General features: G+C 40.1%; 1 protein-coding gene across 3 annotated transcripts in view; it reads left to right on the top strand.

The window, feature by feature from the left end:
- Positions 1-18390, top strand: part of Nsf (N-ethylmaleimide sensitive factor, vesicle fusing ATPase) — a 290174-nt gene that overhangs the window by 227017 nt on the left and 44767 nt on the right. For all 3 annotated transcript variants that reach the window (XM_051178621.1, XM_051178613.1, XM_051178607.1), the window contains exons 9-12: positions 7314-7513; positions 15435-15600; positions 16209-16283; positions 16620-16807. In XM_051178621.1, the coding sequence (XP_051034578.1) occupies positions 7314-7513; positions 15435-15600; positions 16209-16283; positions 16620-16807 (629 nt within the window). The remainder of the gene's footprint in view (positions 1-7313; positions 7514-15434; positions 15601-16208; positions 16284-16619; positions 16808-18390) is intronic.

Here is an 18390-nt window from a genome sequence, read left to right as displayed (position 1 = left end):
GAATGGGGTCTGTAGTTGAGGGGTCTTCGCTTTACATGTCTCCTTAAGGTTTTGGAAGTACACATGGAGGAGAGTGGAGGGTAACCTACCTCCCTTGCTGCTCAGCACTCTTAGAAACAGAAGTGATGAAAGTCGTGTTCCGAGCCTTCCTGCATGGCTAGAAAAACAAAAGCTGGCGCTGGAGAGATGTTTAGTGTATAAAGCTGCACTTACCCTGCAGGTCACAATGGCCTGTAACTCCAGCTTCCAGGAATCTAATCTCCCTTTTCACCTCCCCCAGCCCTGAACTCACATATGCTCAGCAACACACACAAAACTAAATCTTTCTGGGTGGTGGTGGCTCAGGTGGTGGCTCGTGCCTTTAGTATCACCACTTGGGACACACAGGCAGGTGGATCTCTGAGCTCCAGGCCACCTTGGTCTACATAACAAGTTTCAGGACCACCAGGACTACATAGATAAGCCCTATATCAAAATAAATAAATGATATAAATAAGTGAGACTTAAAAAAAAAAGGGACCTGTTTCTTAATGTAATTATTCTGTAGTCTGAAAAGAGGAAGTCAAGTAGAACTGTATTTGTTAGTTCCGATTAAAGACACAGTAGCAGAAATTATGAAAACTTAGAGATCAAATATTAATAATAGCTGGGGCTGTACTTTGTACAAGTCCATGCACTTTTTAGTGTTAAACATTCAGACCTGGTTTGCACACCTGCTTAGAGAAGCTTGCAAGACTTGTGACAATGTCCTGACTTGCATTGGTCTCGACAGACTCCTTGGCAAGAGCCGATGTCTGTGCTTGAGCTGGAAACCTCTTGGGATTCCCCTTTAAATATCACTAATCATTCATATCCTGCCCCCACCCCTGGAATGATTTAGGTACTCCTATCCCAATGCTGATGTGATAGAGATCATTTCTATTTTATGGACATCCTAACAGTGAGTTTCCCCCTTTGAGTACCTGCGTGCGATTTTGCTGACGATCTCTCCTTGGTGCAGTTGGCCTCTGATGACATCTAGGAGAAAAATGGTTATTTAACTCACATTGACATGTCTCATTTTGGGTGGCATTTTCAAAGATTATAAACAGCAAATGTTATTGTTTATTCCTTGGGTTGCAAAACTAAGGCTATGTAATTTTTATTATGCTATTTTAGGGAGTGATAATGAACTTACTACGTACCCTATAAATATTTTTGTGCGTTATCTTTATTAGTGGGGCTAGAAATGCCTGTCATTGTGGTGAAACCCTGTTCTATGTGGACTTTCAGACCAGAAATCATTTCATGCTGTCTGTGATATACACCTTAACAGCTCCTGCAGTTTACCCCTATTAAATTTTTTACAGGTATGTTAGCTTCTGGGTCTAAGTGTGTATCCTGATTTTGTATGTTGTTGAAGGGTTGTTGATTTAGCTAAGAGACTAGTAGTTAGAAGGGGAAAAATAATGTATTGCTGGTTCCCCTCAAACCAACAGGAAAGATGCACTGGGCTATTCTAGACTGCAATGATACACTTTTGGACAAATACTCGTGTGGTTCCAAGTAGAATCAGGTCCTGTCACATAAGCTCAAGCAGAGAAAAAAGTGTGCCCCTAATCTCAGTAGAGCCTCTAAGAGGGTTTGCAGTTGGGGAAATGAAGAGAACTTTGGGAAAGGAAACTACTGGAGATGAATGGAAGAAAAGATAGATCCATCAATGGAATGGATCATCATGGTAGCTTGGCTTTGATGAAGCGGGCTACATGTTGATGCTATGGTAGCTTTGGAACTTGAGAAATTGGTGGAGTGGGCTTGAGGTCCAGAGAAGGATGAGAATTGATTCCCATACTCCAGCTGGAAGAACTAACACTGTGGGAAATCCTGACTTCACTGAACTGCTAGGAACATCTTTGTGGAAATGTTAGGGTGTGGCGTATGTGCTGCTGTGTTCATTTGGAGCTTGATTTTCATCAATACAATAAGCAATATAATTCTCAGAATTCCATGACAACAGTAGTGCTAGGGGAAGTTTTAAGGTGCATGATAACCATCTTGTCATTGATCTCGTAGAGATCCATCTGCCTCTGCCTCCCAAGTGCTGAGATTAAAGGCATGCACCACAACCACCCTACTTTTGTTTGTGTTTCTAATGCTGGGGGGGTCAAATCCAGATTCTTGCATATGCTAGGCAAGCAATGGGAGATGTCATTCTGTAAATATGTTTATCTTATGGGTTAATGAATAAAGCACTGTTGACAAATAGGAAAGCAAGATAGGTAGGACTAGGAGACAAGAAGAATTCTGGGAGATGTAGTAGAGAGAGTCAAGATGTAGGAAATGAGAGGATAAGAGTCTCCAGTAAGACCACGTGGAAATGCTTAGATTGATAAAAATAAGTTAATAAGTTAATATTTAAGACAGAGCTGGCCGATAAGAAATGCTAGTAACAGGCCAACAGTTTTATAATTAATACAGTGTCTTCTGCGTGTTATTTGGGGCTGATGCAGCTGTGAAACCAGGCTAGCAGGGAAGTGCATGTAACAAGCGAGTGCTTTAAATGAGCTGCGTTCCTCAGTGGCTTTTATGTAGTCTTCATGGTTGACCTTAAAGAGTTAGGAATCCCTTCAGTTATGAGGAGATAAGTATATGCATTTTCTTAGGGAGTTCCATTAGACTACTCATGGGAAAGAACAGTCTAAGCTGAGCATCAAGTTGTATGCATGTAATTCCTCCACATGAGAGGTTTGGGCAAGAGGATCAGAAGTTCAAGTCCAGCTTGAAGTGTATGAGAACTTGTCCCAAAGAAACAAAAGCAACACACACACACACACACACACACACACACACACACACACACACGTGGGGAAGGAATGAGAATGAATGAAAAAAATGTCAGCTTAAATAATTTAAATAATTTTTACCAGTTCTTCTGATGGTGATGTCCTTCTGTGTATATGTTTCTCATTTTGGTTGATGAATAAAACACTGTGTGGCTAGTGGCCAGGCAGGAAGGATAGGCGGGGCTTCCAGAAGAGTAAGATTCTGGGGAAGGTAGGCAGAGTGAGCCCGCTGGACAGAGTCATAATGCTGCCAGAGGAGTAACACCATGCCGGGCATTACCAGGTAAGCCACAGCCTCGTGACAATACATAGATTGATAGAAATAGGTTAATAATTAAGACAGAGCTAGCCAATAAGAAGTTCTAGTCATCAGCCAAAGTTTATAATTAATATAAGAGTCTGAGTGTTCATTTGGGGCTGATGTGGCTGTGGGAAAGAGTGCTTATAACATTCTTCTATATCTTCTCTTTTATATTTAATTTACTGGTCCTAGGTACTGATCACTGATCACTATATAACAATAAGCAGGGATAGAACTTGCAGCAGATGGTTCTTTACCCTAGGATCAGAGGGCCCCCAAAATCAGAGCCAGATGAAGCTCAGAAGAAAAGCTGGGCTAGCAGAGGAATGGGACTTCCTCCTGAGGCCTTGAGTCCCTGGTCCCAGAGAACTTGGAGTGATAAAAGTTCAACTGGCAAAAATCCAATCAACTAGTGAGCCCATCTCTGCAGAAAAAAAAAGCGGAGTATCCCTTCAGTGACCCTTCCATCCTCTGCAGGTTCAAAACTCATGTGTGAGTTGGTGAGATGGCTCAGTGGCCAAAGATGATTGCTACCAAGCCCAATGACCTGAGTTCAATCCCCAGGACCCACATGATGGGAGGAAAGAATCAACTTCCTCTAGTTGTCCTCACACCTCCATATTCCAACCATGGTATGCTTGTGCCCTCCCCAACCAAATAAATACATACAATTTTAACTCATTGGCATGGTGTGGAGGTTGGCCACAGGGCCTGTCAGTCTCTAGGCACCTCCAGGGCTCTGGCCATACCAAGTCACTACAGGCATCTATACCCATACTCTGTGCCTGTGGCTCCCTTTAGTCTCTATGGTATTGTTTCCTTTCCACCCTCCAAACATGACCCCCTACTCACCCTTCCAGTCCTGATTCAGCATGTCTTTGTTCCTGTGTCCAGTCCTAATTTTCTCCTGTCACCTCAGTGGAATCAGTCTTCCTCGGGTAGATGCCAAAGATATTTTCATACTTTTCATTGATACAATAAGGTATAGTGTAGATGCTTGACTGCAGTCTTTCCAACTAAACCAGGAATTCCATGCAGGTAGGGACTGCTTTTTGCTTGTCTGTATCCCTAACACCTCCCTCAGTGCTTCTCAACAGGAGCCTAATACACCTTTGTTGAACGGAATCAGTTTATATGACTCACTGAAAATTAGAGACCCGTGCTTATTTAATAAGTCAGGACCGACTATAATAATAGTAATAACAAGGTCTCATTTCCACTGCTTACTCAGATAACTGATTCTTTTGTGGAGCTGGATTTTGAAACTCTTTTTGTTAATGTGTATCTCTTTGATATGCTAGGAAGGGTTCTAGGACGGGCACTGCCTGGAAGACGCTAAGATGCACTGATTGTACTGTCATGTCAAAGATAACATATAATGCATTTCATAGGAATGCATTACAGCCTATTCTCTTCATTTTCATGGTAGTATTTTGTGAAATACTTATAAGATACAAGTTAGTCTAATTAAGACCACACTGAACTAAGCAATTTTCAAGTACAAAAACAAAATTGCCAAGTTCCCATTCTGGTATTCATGTACAGTTTGCTGTACTAACCCCACAAAGGCTTGGTCACTACAAACAGTATTCATTTATTTATTTGTCTATTTATTTATTTTACTTTTAAAATTTAAATTAGTTCAAGAGTGAGATCATAAATTAAGGGCTTCAAGTAACTTTGAAAAATGGTATTTTTCTCTCTGACTCTTTGAATTTCTAAGAAAAGGAATAAAAAAAATTACTTATTTGGCCTTTTTTTTGAGTGCATGCTATGGGCTAAGCATTTATACTAGATCAGTTGTGATTAAAGATCAATAAAACAGTGTTTTCCCTTAAACAGCATACCACCCCAGAGAGAAGGTATATAAACAAATGACAAATGCAAACCTCAGAGAAGGGAAAGGAAAACTCCTTTGAGAGCCAAGGTTGAGGTTGAGAATGAATGTGTCTGCTGGCCAGGGTCTGTGGGTGAAGCAGGAAGCGGAAGGGAGGTCACGATTGACAATCTCTCTTTTTAAACATGTGAAATGGGAATCTAGGTCATCTCTGAGAATTAGTGCCATGAGGTGGCTCTTGAGAAGAACTGAGTATTTCAATAATTCATAAGGAGAATTAGGAAAAACATAACAAAGACAAGCAAAAGATGGCATGCTGTAGGAGCCGAACTGAAACTGGATAGTGGGGGGAGGAGGTACTATTAGCCAGCACAGTGCTGCAATTTGCTCCTGCTCTGCTCTGTAACCATATTTGCTCAGGGCACACAAGGTGGGGATGTGAAGAGCATGTCCAAGAAAGTGTGGCCTATTCTGGAAGTGGTTATCCCTAAGAGGATGCTGACAATCTTGGAGAAAATCAAGATGAGACGAGAATAGGCCTGGACTCTGTAGGCCCTCGTCAAACTTTGCCTCTCCTCCTCTCCCTCTTCAGGGTTATTTTGTGTGTGTGTGTGTGTGTATGTGTGTGTGTGCGCGCGTGCGTGCGTGCGTGCGTGCGTGTGTGTGTATTAGGGTTTTGCCTGCATGGATGTAGGTATACCATGTGCATATCTGATGATGGCATAATCCCCTGGAACTGGAGTGAGAGGCAGTTGTGAGCTGCCATGAGAGCATGGGGAACTGAACCAAGAGCCTCCAGAGGAGCAGCAAGTGCTCTTAACCGCTGAACCCTCCCACCACCTGCCTGTGGCCTGTGCATATGACAGTTGAATGGTAACAGCTGGCTCGAACAGGAAGATTAAGAGTCACTTTCCAAAGCTTAGTTGTCCTTGAGGCTTGAATGTAGGCTGTGATTGGTGGTGCTGGCTTTCAGGAGAAGAGCCAGGTTTACCCCATAATATGAACCTCCTGCTTGAGAGCTGGGCTGGAGGTCAAAGACATTTTACTTGCTGTGGTTCTTGGAGGCAGAGCTTTACTCTGTGATGAGAAAGTTTGTGGTGCCAAGCCTTCCTGAGTCAGTGGTAAGTTCTCTGCCTGCCTGTGAGCTAAGCCATGGGTACGGATCTCATTGTTTTCAAGAATTTTTAATGGGGTCTTTTCTTGACATAAAGCTGTTACATATTGATGTCACTGTCAGCCCCAAAGATCTTCTACATCAGAGTCTAAAACTTCTAGTAGTTAGTTGTATCATGTGATTTATTTTACTCACTGTTGGTCAATGGTAGCATTGTGCCTTTTCCCCTTAAAGATAGTTTTTACGACTCTCATCTCCGAAAGAGATGTTTTTTCACAGGTACACACTGGGTGTTGCGCTTCCAGTTTTTTTCACATGTACTTATGAGACCAACACTGAAGTCTAATGGTGAATTACTTCACAGAGTGCTATTTCAGTGTAGTAGAAAGAAAAACTGTTCAACGGTAACCATTGGCTGTAAGAGTGCAATGGTGAAGGTTAGTGCCCCCCAAAGAGTAAAGAGAATCGCAGGTCATCTTCATCTTAAAAAACTGAACAAACAGCTAGGAAGAGTCAGCCGGAGATGCTCTGGGGAGTCTAGATCGTCAGTCTTGCTAGTTTGGCTTATTAGTGACAAGTAATTGAATACTATTTTTGAAACTTCATTTCCATCTGGGTGGCCCTAAAAAGACATATACATTTGTCATATGAAGACATTTAGCTTTATTTACAAATTGGTGCCATCCATCTAGTCCTCAGAACTCTCGTGTACCCATCCAATCCAGACACACTTGCTTCTCCAAGTTTGTTTCGGCTGGTCGACCTATTATCTTGTGATGAAGATGTGGTCCCCATACCCTGCTGTTTTGCAATAGATGTATTTTCCATTAGATTTCCCCCAAGGCAGACTTTCCTCTGGCTCTCAAAGGAAAAATGAAGCAAGAAATAATTCCTAGCTAGATATTAGGTCAAAGAGACAGTTCCAGAGTAAAAGTGCTCATTCTAAATGATAGTTGGGAAAGAGAGGGGGGGGAGCTAAAAATCAGCAGCTGGCAGCTTCCCCCCCCCCCCCCCGCTTCAAATACAAAAGCAGTAAGGGCTGGATTCTGGGTCTTCTGTTTAAAAATATGTAACAGACTTGACTGTTCATTCTTGTCTGTCCTCAGCATGTGGGTATTAATGTATGTAAGTGACATTGGTGGCTTGTCCTGAGGTACAGGTAAAGAAGGCAGATCTTCCTTTAGATGTCTTCCTTGCTTTTTGTGAGTTGGTGTAAGTCTGCGTCTTTTTCCTTTTTAGGTTGCAAACATGTTAAAGGCATCCTGTTGTATGGACCCCCTGGTTGTGGTAAGACTCTCTTGGCTCGACAGATTGGCAAGATGCTGAATGCAAGAGAACCCAAGGTGGTTAACGGGCCAGAAATCCTTAACAAGTATGTGGGAGAATCAGAGGCAAACATCCGTAAGCTTTTTGCTGATGCCGAAGAGGAGCAAAGGAGGGTATGTGAGCATAAGACCAATGCACTAAAGCTTTAGTATGGCTTACATGATGAGTGACACCCAGAGACACAAAACTGACCTGTGAACTATATTTTGAAACAACGCAGGAAATGCATAGTTGGTATCAATAGTTACATTCAGCATTGCCCTAGAGCAGGGGTTCTCAACCTGTGGGTTGCGACCCCTTTGGGGAGTCAAAGAACCTTTTAACAGGGGTCACATATCAGATATCCTGCATATCAGATACTTATGTTACCATTCATATTAATAGCAAAATTATAGTTATGAAGAAGCAATGAAAATATTTTTGTGATTGGCAGTCACCATAACATGAGCAATGATATCAAAGGGTTGTAGCATTAGGAAGGTTGAGAACCACTGGCCTAGAGATGATTATGTGGGGTTTACATGATGTGAAATGCCATTAATTACTCACGTGTTCAAAAACAGGTCTTGGCTATATTTTCAAGCGATGCTTTTGGGCCACACTGCTTCTAAACATTTGAACTTATTTGTCTTTTGAGAAAGGAGGGAAGTTAAGTCATGACTAGACTTTAGAAATTCTCCATGTGTAAAGTCCCATGTGAAGTAAATACCTTAGTCATACTGAGTCAGCTCTGTTATGGAGTAGTGCCTTTCAAATTACACCATTACCAATATTCCCACCTGTAATGATATGGGAGAATGCTCAAGTTATCAAGGGCTCAAAGGGCTGTATTTAAATTGGCTATAGTTTAAAAACTCAAAAGCTAGATTTGGGCCTTAGGAAAAATATTATTTAAAAACCAGACCTAAAAAAAAGAAAGAAAAATAAAAAAATAGAAACCAGACCTGAGTTTCTTAACTGTGACAGTTGTTTGATGTGTCACAAGTTGTCCAGACGTTTGGTTGTACATCTTGGGTGTGTTTGTAAGTGTTTCTGGGTAAACTTGACTTTGGATTGGAGGACTGAGTAAAGCAGATGTCCTCTCAATGACTGCAGACATCTTCTAAACAGAAACAAAAGAACTAGAAGTCACTGAATGACATTTTAAGAGCCTGAGAGGAAAATTGATATTTTAGTTTTAATATGAGTTCCTAGGCTAGGGATATTGTTCAGTGGCGGAGTACTATGTGAGGCCCTAGGTTCAGTCACCAGCACTGCAAAAATAAATGATTGAATCTCCCATTCACTTTAACATTTGAGTGATTTGCGCCTCCTCCTACAAGGTGGTCAGGATGTTCTTCTCAACTCTCTGTTGAGTTGAGTTGAGTTGAGTTGAGTAGAGTTGAGTAGAGTTGAGTTGTGTATGGCCAACAATGGTCTTGTGAAGTCAATGGAACTCTTGCATTGTTCTTCAAATAACTTCAGCCTTCTTCCACTTTGTTACCATTATAATCCTCTTGATAACAGGGGGAATAATTGCTAATGCTGTAATCTCAAAGATGGTGAAATAGCACAATACATCTTAGAATTAAGAAAGGGTTATTGAAAGAGAAAATGAGGTTTTGTATATTTTACGAAGACATTTTTCTTTTGGTTCTTTGGAAATTTAGAAAAAAGAAAACATGAGGCAGCAGTCCCTATAAATAGTGTCAACTGCTAAACAGCAACAACAGAAAACCTAAAAAGATAAAATTGAGTCTAATGGGCCGTGATTGTTATACACTAAGCAAAGATGAGTTGAAATGTAGTCTAAAGGAACAGCTCATAAAAATCTCACCTTTGAGACTTTCCATGTAGTTACATAGATAACTTTGGTACTGTTTTTAAACTCACAGCTTAAATATGGCATTACTAATGAAAACAAGTGCACTGGCAAAGAATTTCTAGATAGATATTAATCATATCCAGCCTCTTCTGTATACCCAGCTAATGAACCCATGGAGGGTAAATGTGTGTTACAAAAGCCTCCCCTCTGTGACTCTGGACAGGCCAGGGAGACAGAAATGAGTCCTTCCATATAGGTCAACTCGATAAATTTAGAACAGCCACTTTGGAAGGCTGTTGCCAGGGGCTCAATAGCATTGGCCCTGTTTCTATGGGAAAGGCTGCCACTGGTCAAAGCAGAGTCAGAAGCCAATAAGTTGAAGAAGGTTGCACTGTGGAAAGTTCAGTCCTGTGATACACTGTTAATTGATGACTCAGTTACATTGGTGTATGAACCTGAGTCCTAACTTACTGTAATGAGAGCTTGCCTCAAACTAAGACTCTGTAAAACTTGATGTTATTGCTCTGACTCGGTTGGGGAGGGGAGGACTGGTGGCTGGTCACAAGATCAGCAAGGCCCTGGAGAAGTCAGGATTGTGCTGGTTTATGTTTAGGACAGATTGCCCCTGTGATCATTTCATCAAACACTGCCTTGTAGCCTTCAGCATCCTTCTTGAATAGATGACTTCAGGGTTAGACGGAGAAGGAAGTTGCGACAACACATATCTCAGGGCATGGAGACAGGGTCATGGAAACAGGGACATGGAGACAGGGTAGCTCTTTTCTCTTTCTTGCCCATTAAGCAGACAACCCTGGACATAAATGGCCTTTTGTATTTCAGACAGGGTCTTACTGTGTAGCCATGGCTGACCTCACACTTAGAGATCCACCTGCCTCTGCATCCCATGCCCAGCCAGGGTATGAATGTCTTTTGAAAACATAAAATCCTACAGTTTGCAGTCATAAACAAGAGTGTCCTGGCTTTTCACTGAGTTAATTATACTTCTATGAAGAAGTGCTCTCTGGCAAAGTCAAGCTTGAAGTTCCAGTTTTTCTGTGGGTGTACATTTTTGGCATGGATTTTTTTTTTTTTTTTTAAGACGCAAAGTATCATTTGTCTAGACATCTACTCAGTATATACAATGAACCTGAGAAATGAAATGTTTTAAACTTCAATTTAGTTTTTAAAATGTTTGTGGAAAGAGAATAATTTGTGTTTGTCTGTTTGTCTGTTTGTTTGTTTGAGACAGGTTTTGTCTCTATAATAGCTCTGACTGTCCTAGAACTTGCTCTGTAGACCAGGCTAGCCTTCAACTTACAGAGAGCTGCTTATCTCTGCCTCTCAATTGCTGGGATTAAAGGCATGGCCACCATGTCTGACTATTTTCTCACTGAACCTACATTTATCATTTGGCTAGATTTGCTGACTGACAAGCCCCTGGGATCTGCTTGTCTCCGCACACCTAGTCTGGGATTTCAGGTGCACACTACTGGCCCGCTTTTATACAGGCGCTGGGATCTGAACTGGGGGCATCGTTCCTATGCAGTGAGCCACACTGTCAAATGAGTCATCGTCGCAGCCCCATTCTTCACATTATTTTTCCTTTTCTTTTTGGTTGTAATTGGTGCAGGATTTTCTTTTTTTAGAATGATTCCAGTGTTCATTTAGAAGTAAACATGGTTTTTTAAAAGGTTTATTTATTTTATTTGATGTGTATTTGTAAGTTCCTGAACATACAAATGTGTACCATATGCCTGTCTGGTGCTCTCAGAACCAGAACAAGGCATTGGATCCCACAAAACTGAAGTTATAGTTATGTATACTAGGAATCAAACCTGAGTCCTCTGCAAGAATGTGCATGCGCGCGCGCGCGCCACACACACACACACACACACACACACACACAGAGACCCCAGATAAAAATTAATATGTATTGTAAAATTTGAAAGAGAAGAAAATATAGGTAACCATCAGTTTGTGTAATGGTGATGGATTTTTTAGAAGTTATAATAAAAATAAAAACTGATATTTGCTATTTGTGGTAGTTTGAATGTAATTGACCTCCATAATCTCATAGGGGGTGACATTATTAGGAGGTACAGCTTTGTTGAGTGGGTATAGCCTTCTTAGAGGAAGTGTGTCACTCACTGTAGGGGCAGACTTTTAGGTTTCCTATGCTCAGGATACTGCCCAGTGTGTCAGTCAATTTCCTGTTGCCAGCAAGATGTAGGACACTCGTAACGCCTCCAGCATCACATCTGCCTGCATGTCACTATGCTCCCTGCCATGATGACAGTGAACTGAACCTCTGAAACTATAAGCAAACCACCCGGATTATATGTTTTTTTTTTTTTTTTTTTTTTTTTTTTTTTTTATGAGTTTGCCATGATCATGGTTTCTCTTCACAGCAATAAAATCTCTAAGACTGTTTAAATACTAAAAAGAAAGAGAACACTCATCTTCTACTTAGCAGAAATTATGCTATAAATAATAGTAAGATGACAAAGGGCAAACTGATTTACAAAATATATTAATAGGCTTAATTGAAAGGCATTTTTATAAATCAGTAATAAAAACATACAGGAGACAAATCAAATAATAGAAAATTTAGCAATGGTAAAAAATAATATATATGTCATTTCTATTTTTGGTTGTGAGCCTAGACTTTAACAGCTGAGCCATCTCTACAGCTCAAAAACATATAATTTATAAAATGTGCCAGCATCTTCAGTAATTAGAAAAATTTGATTTAGAAGCAGAAAAACCAGTTCCTAGTACCATTAAAACCAACCAAACACACACAGAAAGATACTACTATTAATTTGTCAAATTAGTAATTATTTTTTAATGTTTTTAATATTTCTTAATTGTGAGAATATACCAAAATAGGCACAGTCTTACTTAACTGTTTAAAAAAATTTTTGAAGGGGCTAAGATTATAACCCAAAATTTATCTCCAGGACCACAAAACAAAAGCAATAAATTATTTTAGAAGAGCATATGACACTCTATCTTAAGGTCTTTAAAATATTCAGTGTATCTTTTAACCTAACAGTTGCATTTAGGAAGTAATTATGTATTTTGTCAAGGATTTAGGTGTAAAAACATTAATTGAAGCAACATATATAATTAGAAATAATTAAATATTTAACAGGAAGGAATTAATGTAGAGTATGGGGGTTGAACTATGAAACCATTCGTGATGAAATACTAGAGAGCTACTAATAATCATATTGTAATTTTGGAAGTTGATTTAAGGTAATAACTGGACTAGAAAAGCAAAAGGCTGAAAGTATTACATAGTAATACATAAGAGAACATTTTGGCTAGTTGCCTTCGGTACTTATGATCTCTTCATGTTTTCAAATATTTTCCCAGATTTTCTCTAATTATGTTCTTTGCAGTTAGAGAGAGTGAGAAATTTTGGAGTACTGAGCCCTAAGTGCAGTGTCTTTATTAAACCCTGCTCCCCAAGGCTCAGGGTTCAACAGGGAAGAGTGGCAGGAAAATTGTGAGAACCAGAGGTGGTGGATGATTTCAAGGGAACAGTCTTCCAGACACAACAGGATCTTTGCACATATGAAGTCAGAGACCATGACAGTGCACACAAGCCCGCCTCAAATTCAAACTAGACAAAACCACACCTGGGAGAAAGGAGGTGGACACAGAGTTCTACCCCTAAGCAAGAAGCTATTTGCACTTGATACCTGCTGGGAAAGAACAAATCAGTTTTCTCCAATGTGTTGATTGGCACTGGATATATCAGCCACGCTCAGAGCAAGCCCCATGCACAGGAGAAACAGTCAACACGAAATGCACTCCATAGCTTGTGTGTGCGTGCTTTTTGTCTTTTTTTTTTTTTTTTTTTTTTTTTTTACTGTTTTTCTGTTGTTGGTTTGTTTTGACTTGTTTTTTGTATTTTAGAGAAAGAAAGAACATGAAGTTGGGTGGGTAGGGAGATGGAGATGATCTGGGTGGAGTTAGGGAAGGAGAAAGAATATGCTCAAAACATTTTACATGAAAATAATTTTAATAAATATAAGCAACATATTTCACTTTAAAAAAATAGAAACAGAAACAAGTACTTGAAATTGTTTTCAAAGAACAGTAAGTATTTAAGAGAATACAAGGTGTGGTGAGTTCCCATTCTTTAAATGAGTTAAAGTGTAGAAATTTGTAGAGGCCAGCTAGATGACTCAGTGGGTTAGGGAACCCTGAACTCACATGGTTAAAGGATAGAACCAATTCCCACAAGATGTCCTCTGACCTCTTGTGATCCGTGATTCACACAACATACATGTATACACACACACACCAACGCCATAAATAATTGTAAGTTTAAAAATAGAAATCTTTTATAACATTAATAGCATTTATTTTTAGGTGATAAGAGTAGTGTTTAGGACTGTGAAATGTCTTAGCAGTTAAGAGCACTAGCTTCTCTACCAGAGGACCCAAGTTCAATTCCCAGCACCCAAATGACAGCTAACAGCTTCCTGTAACTCCAGCTCCAGGTGTCTGACCCCCTCACATAGGCAAAACACTAATGCACATAAATTAAATAGATGAATCATTTTTTTAAAAAAAAAAAAGAGTAGTTTTTAACTTGATTTTTAATTGTTTAGCAACTGTTACTAAGGTAACACATTTTCTAAGGTTAAAAAAAATCCATCTCTTATTTTAATTTAAATTATTTGTGTGAGTTTGTGTGCATATATGTGATTGACCTCTGACATCTTTGGGAGGTGCTCCCATTTGGGAACAAGCCGTCTATCATAGAGGGTTCGGGGATCTAATGGGACCATCAGGCTTGAGCTATCATTCATCCCTAAGCCTCCTTTAAAATTGTGTGTGTGTGTGTGTGTGTGTGTGTGTGTGTGTGTGTGTGTGTGTGTTACAAGCACTTTCCTGCCAACCTAGTCCCACAGTGGCATCAGCCCCAGATAACACACAGAGATGCTGTATTAGATATAAAGTGTTGGCCTGCTACTAGCGTTTCTTATTGGCTAGTTCTGTCTTAACTATTAACCCATTTCTATCTAAGTGTTTCCACATGGTCTTACTGGAGAGAGAGTCTGACTCTAATCCTCTCATGGCCTACATCTTGACTTTTCTTACTACATCTTCTCCTTGTTTCCTAGTCCCGCCTATCTTGCTTTCCTATTGGCCAACAAGGCTTAATCATTAACCAAGAAGAGAAACAAATTTACAGAATGACATCTCCCATCATATGTGTGTGTGTGTGTACGCTCACGCATGTGTCTGCATATATGTATGTGTGTATGAATATGGATATGTATATACCACGGCATGTGTGTGGAGGTGAAAGGAAAACTTGTGGGAATCAGTTCTTATACCGTGTGGGTCTCAGGGATTGAATTCAGGTCATCAAGCCTTTACCTGCTGAGCCATTTCAGTGGCCCCTTAAACCTCTTTGAAAGATTGTATTTTCACAGGCCAGATATGCAGAGGCAAAGGCAGGTGAATTGATACTGCAGGCCAACCAGGGCTATATAGACATGACTCAAGCAAAACACACATCTCATGCCTGAAAAGGAGAATTTTCTTTTCCTTTTTTTTTTTTTACCAGAGATTAATGAATTCTAACCATATCTAGCCCTTAGGTTCACTATACTCATCATTTAATTTATATTATTTATGTATTTTCATGTTTAGGTTATGTTCATTCTCTTCTGTTTTTCCGTTCTTTGTTTTTCTTTTTAGTGTTAAGCATAGAAAGTAAAAGAATCATGATTGACATCAATTAATTCTAAATTTCAAAATAGTGGAGAGGATTTTGATTGCGTACCAAATGAAGAAGTGTTGCATGTTTGAAGTGGTGGATATGTCATTTACCTGATTGTTACACATTGTATGCACACATTGAGATGTCATCACACCCCATAATAACCATGGGATTACTGTATATCAGTTTAAGTTGAAAGATATTTTCTAGCATGTTCCTCCCTCTGGTCCCTCACAGGAGGCTTAATTACTAAATATAAATTGCTAGAAAGCCCATGTTAATTTGGCTAATGAATTATTAGCTGTTTTACAATTCCAACGCCTTTGAGAGGGCAACAACCATGATTTAATTTATACTCACCTATATTTATTAGTCAAAATGCAGCAAAATCAACCTGTAGAGTGCTTTGCTTTGCCTTTCTTGATTAGTTTGTTTAATTATGCCTTCAGATTGTGACCTTTAACAGAATCTCCTTCCATCATAGCTTGGTGCTAACAGTGGCTTGCACATCATCATCTTTGATGAAATTGATGCCATCTGCAAGCAGAGAGGGAGCATGGCTGGTAGCACTGGAGTTCATGACACCGTTGTCAACCAGCTGCTGTCCAAGATTGACGGTGTCGAGCAGCTGAACAACATCCTGGTTATTGGTATGTCTGAAATACAGGACAGGTGTGGACGATGCCTACTCCAGCCAGGCTTGGGGGCCTACACTGCTCTCCTAGAATGTTTTACCTGTTGTACGTTCTGAGCTGCTACTTAAGATGTTTTTTAGGAGGGAAAAGTGTTAAACATTGAGACTGCTGCATACAGAAAAACAGACCTGTGAGCTGGAGAGGCCATAACCCTCTCTCTTTTTAGCCACTTACTTGCTCTCGCTGAATCAAAAACACAAACAAACAAAAAACATTTCATTACAAAGTCTTGCAGTGTTTTCTACTAGATAAAAATTAAATGCTGTTTTTAGTTTAGTGTTATTTGCATTGTGTTTGACTTTTATAAAATGTCCTTAGGAAAGTTACTATTGGCGGGAGGGGGGTGTTTCAAGACAAGGTTTTTATGTGTAGCCTTTGCTGTCCCTGAACCGACTCTATAGATCAGGCTGGCCTCGAACTTAGAGATCCTCCTACCTCTGCCTCCTGAGTGCTGAGATGAAAAGTGTACACCACCACCTTTTACTATTTTACATAGACTAAAGCAAATTTTATCTTACTTTAATTCTGATCACTTGCTCACTATTCTTAATATCTGTATTCAGGAATGACCAATAGACCAGATTTGATAGATGAGGCGCTCCTTCGACCTGGAAGACTGGAAGTTAAAATGGAGATAGGTAAGTAAAGTTAGGTCACTGATGTGGGTGCATACATGTGATGTGTGTGTGTGCAGTATGTGTACATGTGGGGATTGTGTGGTGTGTGTGAGTGTGCATATATGTCTGGTGTGTGTGTTATGTGTGGTATGTGGTATGAGTTGTATGCGTGTGTGTGTTGTGAGTGTGGTGTGGTTCACACCTGTGTTTTCACATGTGGTTTCAAAGTTCATTCATGAGAACAGTGTCTTATTTACTATTACTCTTTGTCAGATTTCCTGGGAGAAAAGTGTTAGGATTGTAACTGTATCTCTGATGGACTCTGAAGACCAGGGAACTGTCTTTTTGTTTCCTCAGGCTTGCCAGATGAGAAGGGTCGACTACAGATCCTTCATATCCACACCGCAAGGATGAGAGGACATCAGTTACTGTCTGCGGATGTGGACATTAAGGAACTGGCTGTGGAGACTAAGAATTTCAGTGGCGCTGAGCTGGAAGGTCTGGTTCGAGCAGCGCAGTCCACGGCCATGAACAGACACATAAAGGTCAGGAAAATCAATGGCCAGGTGGAACATATGGCCCATGAATGCCTTGTGCCATTCTTTCTCTCTTTACCATGTGGGCCAAGGAGAGTAATATTGACTTTTACAACAGATCAGACAGGAGGTAAAAACCTGAAGAATGAGGCTGAGCATGTCCTCGTTAATTTGGGGGCATCCTGCCATTGGTGCTAGGCCACACATGACCAACCCAGCCAACCACTAGTTCTTCTGAATAAAGCTTAAAAAGACACAGTCATATCCATTACTATGTTTGTTTGTGGCTGCATTTATGCTATAATGACAGATCTTATTTTGCAGCAGAATCTATGTGACCTGTAAAGTCTTTTCTAGAAAAGGATGGCTTGTCAGTATTCTACCATCTAAGTTCACATCTTACTCATCTTGAAAGATCCCATAGTTCCCATAAACACTGAGCACACAGTACATGTAGTTTTTAAAATTTGTATGAAATGTATTTATTTGTGTGTGTGTTTGGAGGGGCGTGGGTAGCAAGTGTCCTTACTTGCTGAATCTTCCCATCACCCGTGTATATTTTGTAAAGAAGTAAACCTACATATATATTGTTTTTAAATTTTTTATTTATTATTAATGTGTATGACAGAGAGAAAAAAAGAGGGGAGATGTGGAATGCATGCGTGTCAGGGCACTTGTGTGTGGGCCAAAGGATAGCCTTGCAAAAATTGTTTCTTTTCTTGCACTGTGGGTGGGTCCCGAAACTGTTAAGGTCTCCAGTCCTGTACATCCTGCTGAGTCATCATGTCAGCCCAGTATATGTATTCTTAAATCAAACTTTGTCATATTCATAAATTCCCTACATTGCACCAGTAACTCTTATAGTCCATTTTCCCCAAAGGTTTAGGTAGTATGAGGATATAGTATTGGGCCCTGGATTATATGGATCCATTCATCCCTGAAGGTCCTGGTTTTTTGGGTTTGTTTTTGTTTTTGTTTTTTTTTTTTTTTTTTTTTTTTTTTTTTTTGTTTTTTTTATTCTTTCTTACTATAAACATTGTAAATTAAGAGGCCAGTGAGATGGTAAAGGTGCTTGCCACCAAGCCTGACAACCTGAGTTCTATGCCCAGAATCCATCTGGTAGAAGGAGAGAAGTAATTCCTGTAAGATGTCCTCTGGCTACCACAAGCACATAGTGTCATTCAGCCCCCAGACCCTGGCTGGTCTGGAAGTCACTCTATAGATCAGGCTGGCTTCAAACTCAGAGATCTACCTGCCTCTGCCTTCTGGGTGCTGGGATTAAAGACGTGCACCACCACTGCCTAGCATACTAATAATAAATTTAAGAAATAAACTTTAAAAGTTGGTTATAACTTTAAAACATCGACAGCATTCAGCAGTTAGGATATTCAAGTCTTCCGGACACAAAAATTAAGTTTTATTTCTATCTTCTTTTCAAAACATTTGGGCCAAAGCAAAGACTGAGCTAGGTTGACAAGATGAGCCTTCCTGGTAGGCAGTGGCTTCAGGTTTTCTGAAACAAGTGGACATCTAGTCATGAACTGTCTGGTGTTTGTGCCATTGTACTTGACACCTGTGCTCTTGGTCAACTA

This window comes from Phodopus roborovskii, unplaced genomic scaffold, assembly GCF_943737965.1.
Source record: "Phodopus roborovskii unplaced genomic scaffold, PHOROB, whole genome shotgun sequence".
Lineage (NCBI taxonomy): Eukaryota > Metazoa > Chordata > Mammalia > Rodentia > Cricetidae > Phodopus > Phodopus roborovskii.
This window is presented reverse-complemented; position numbering and strand designations above follow the sequence as displayed.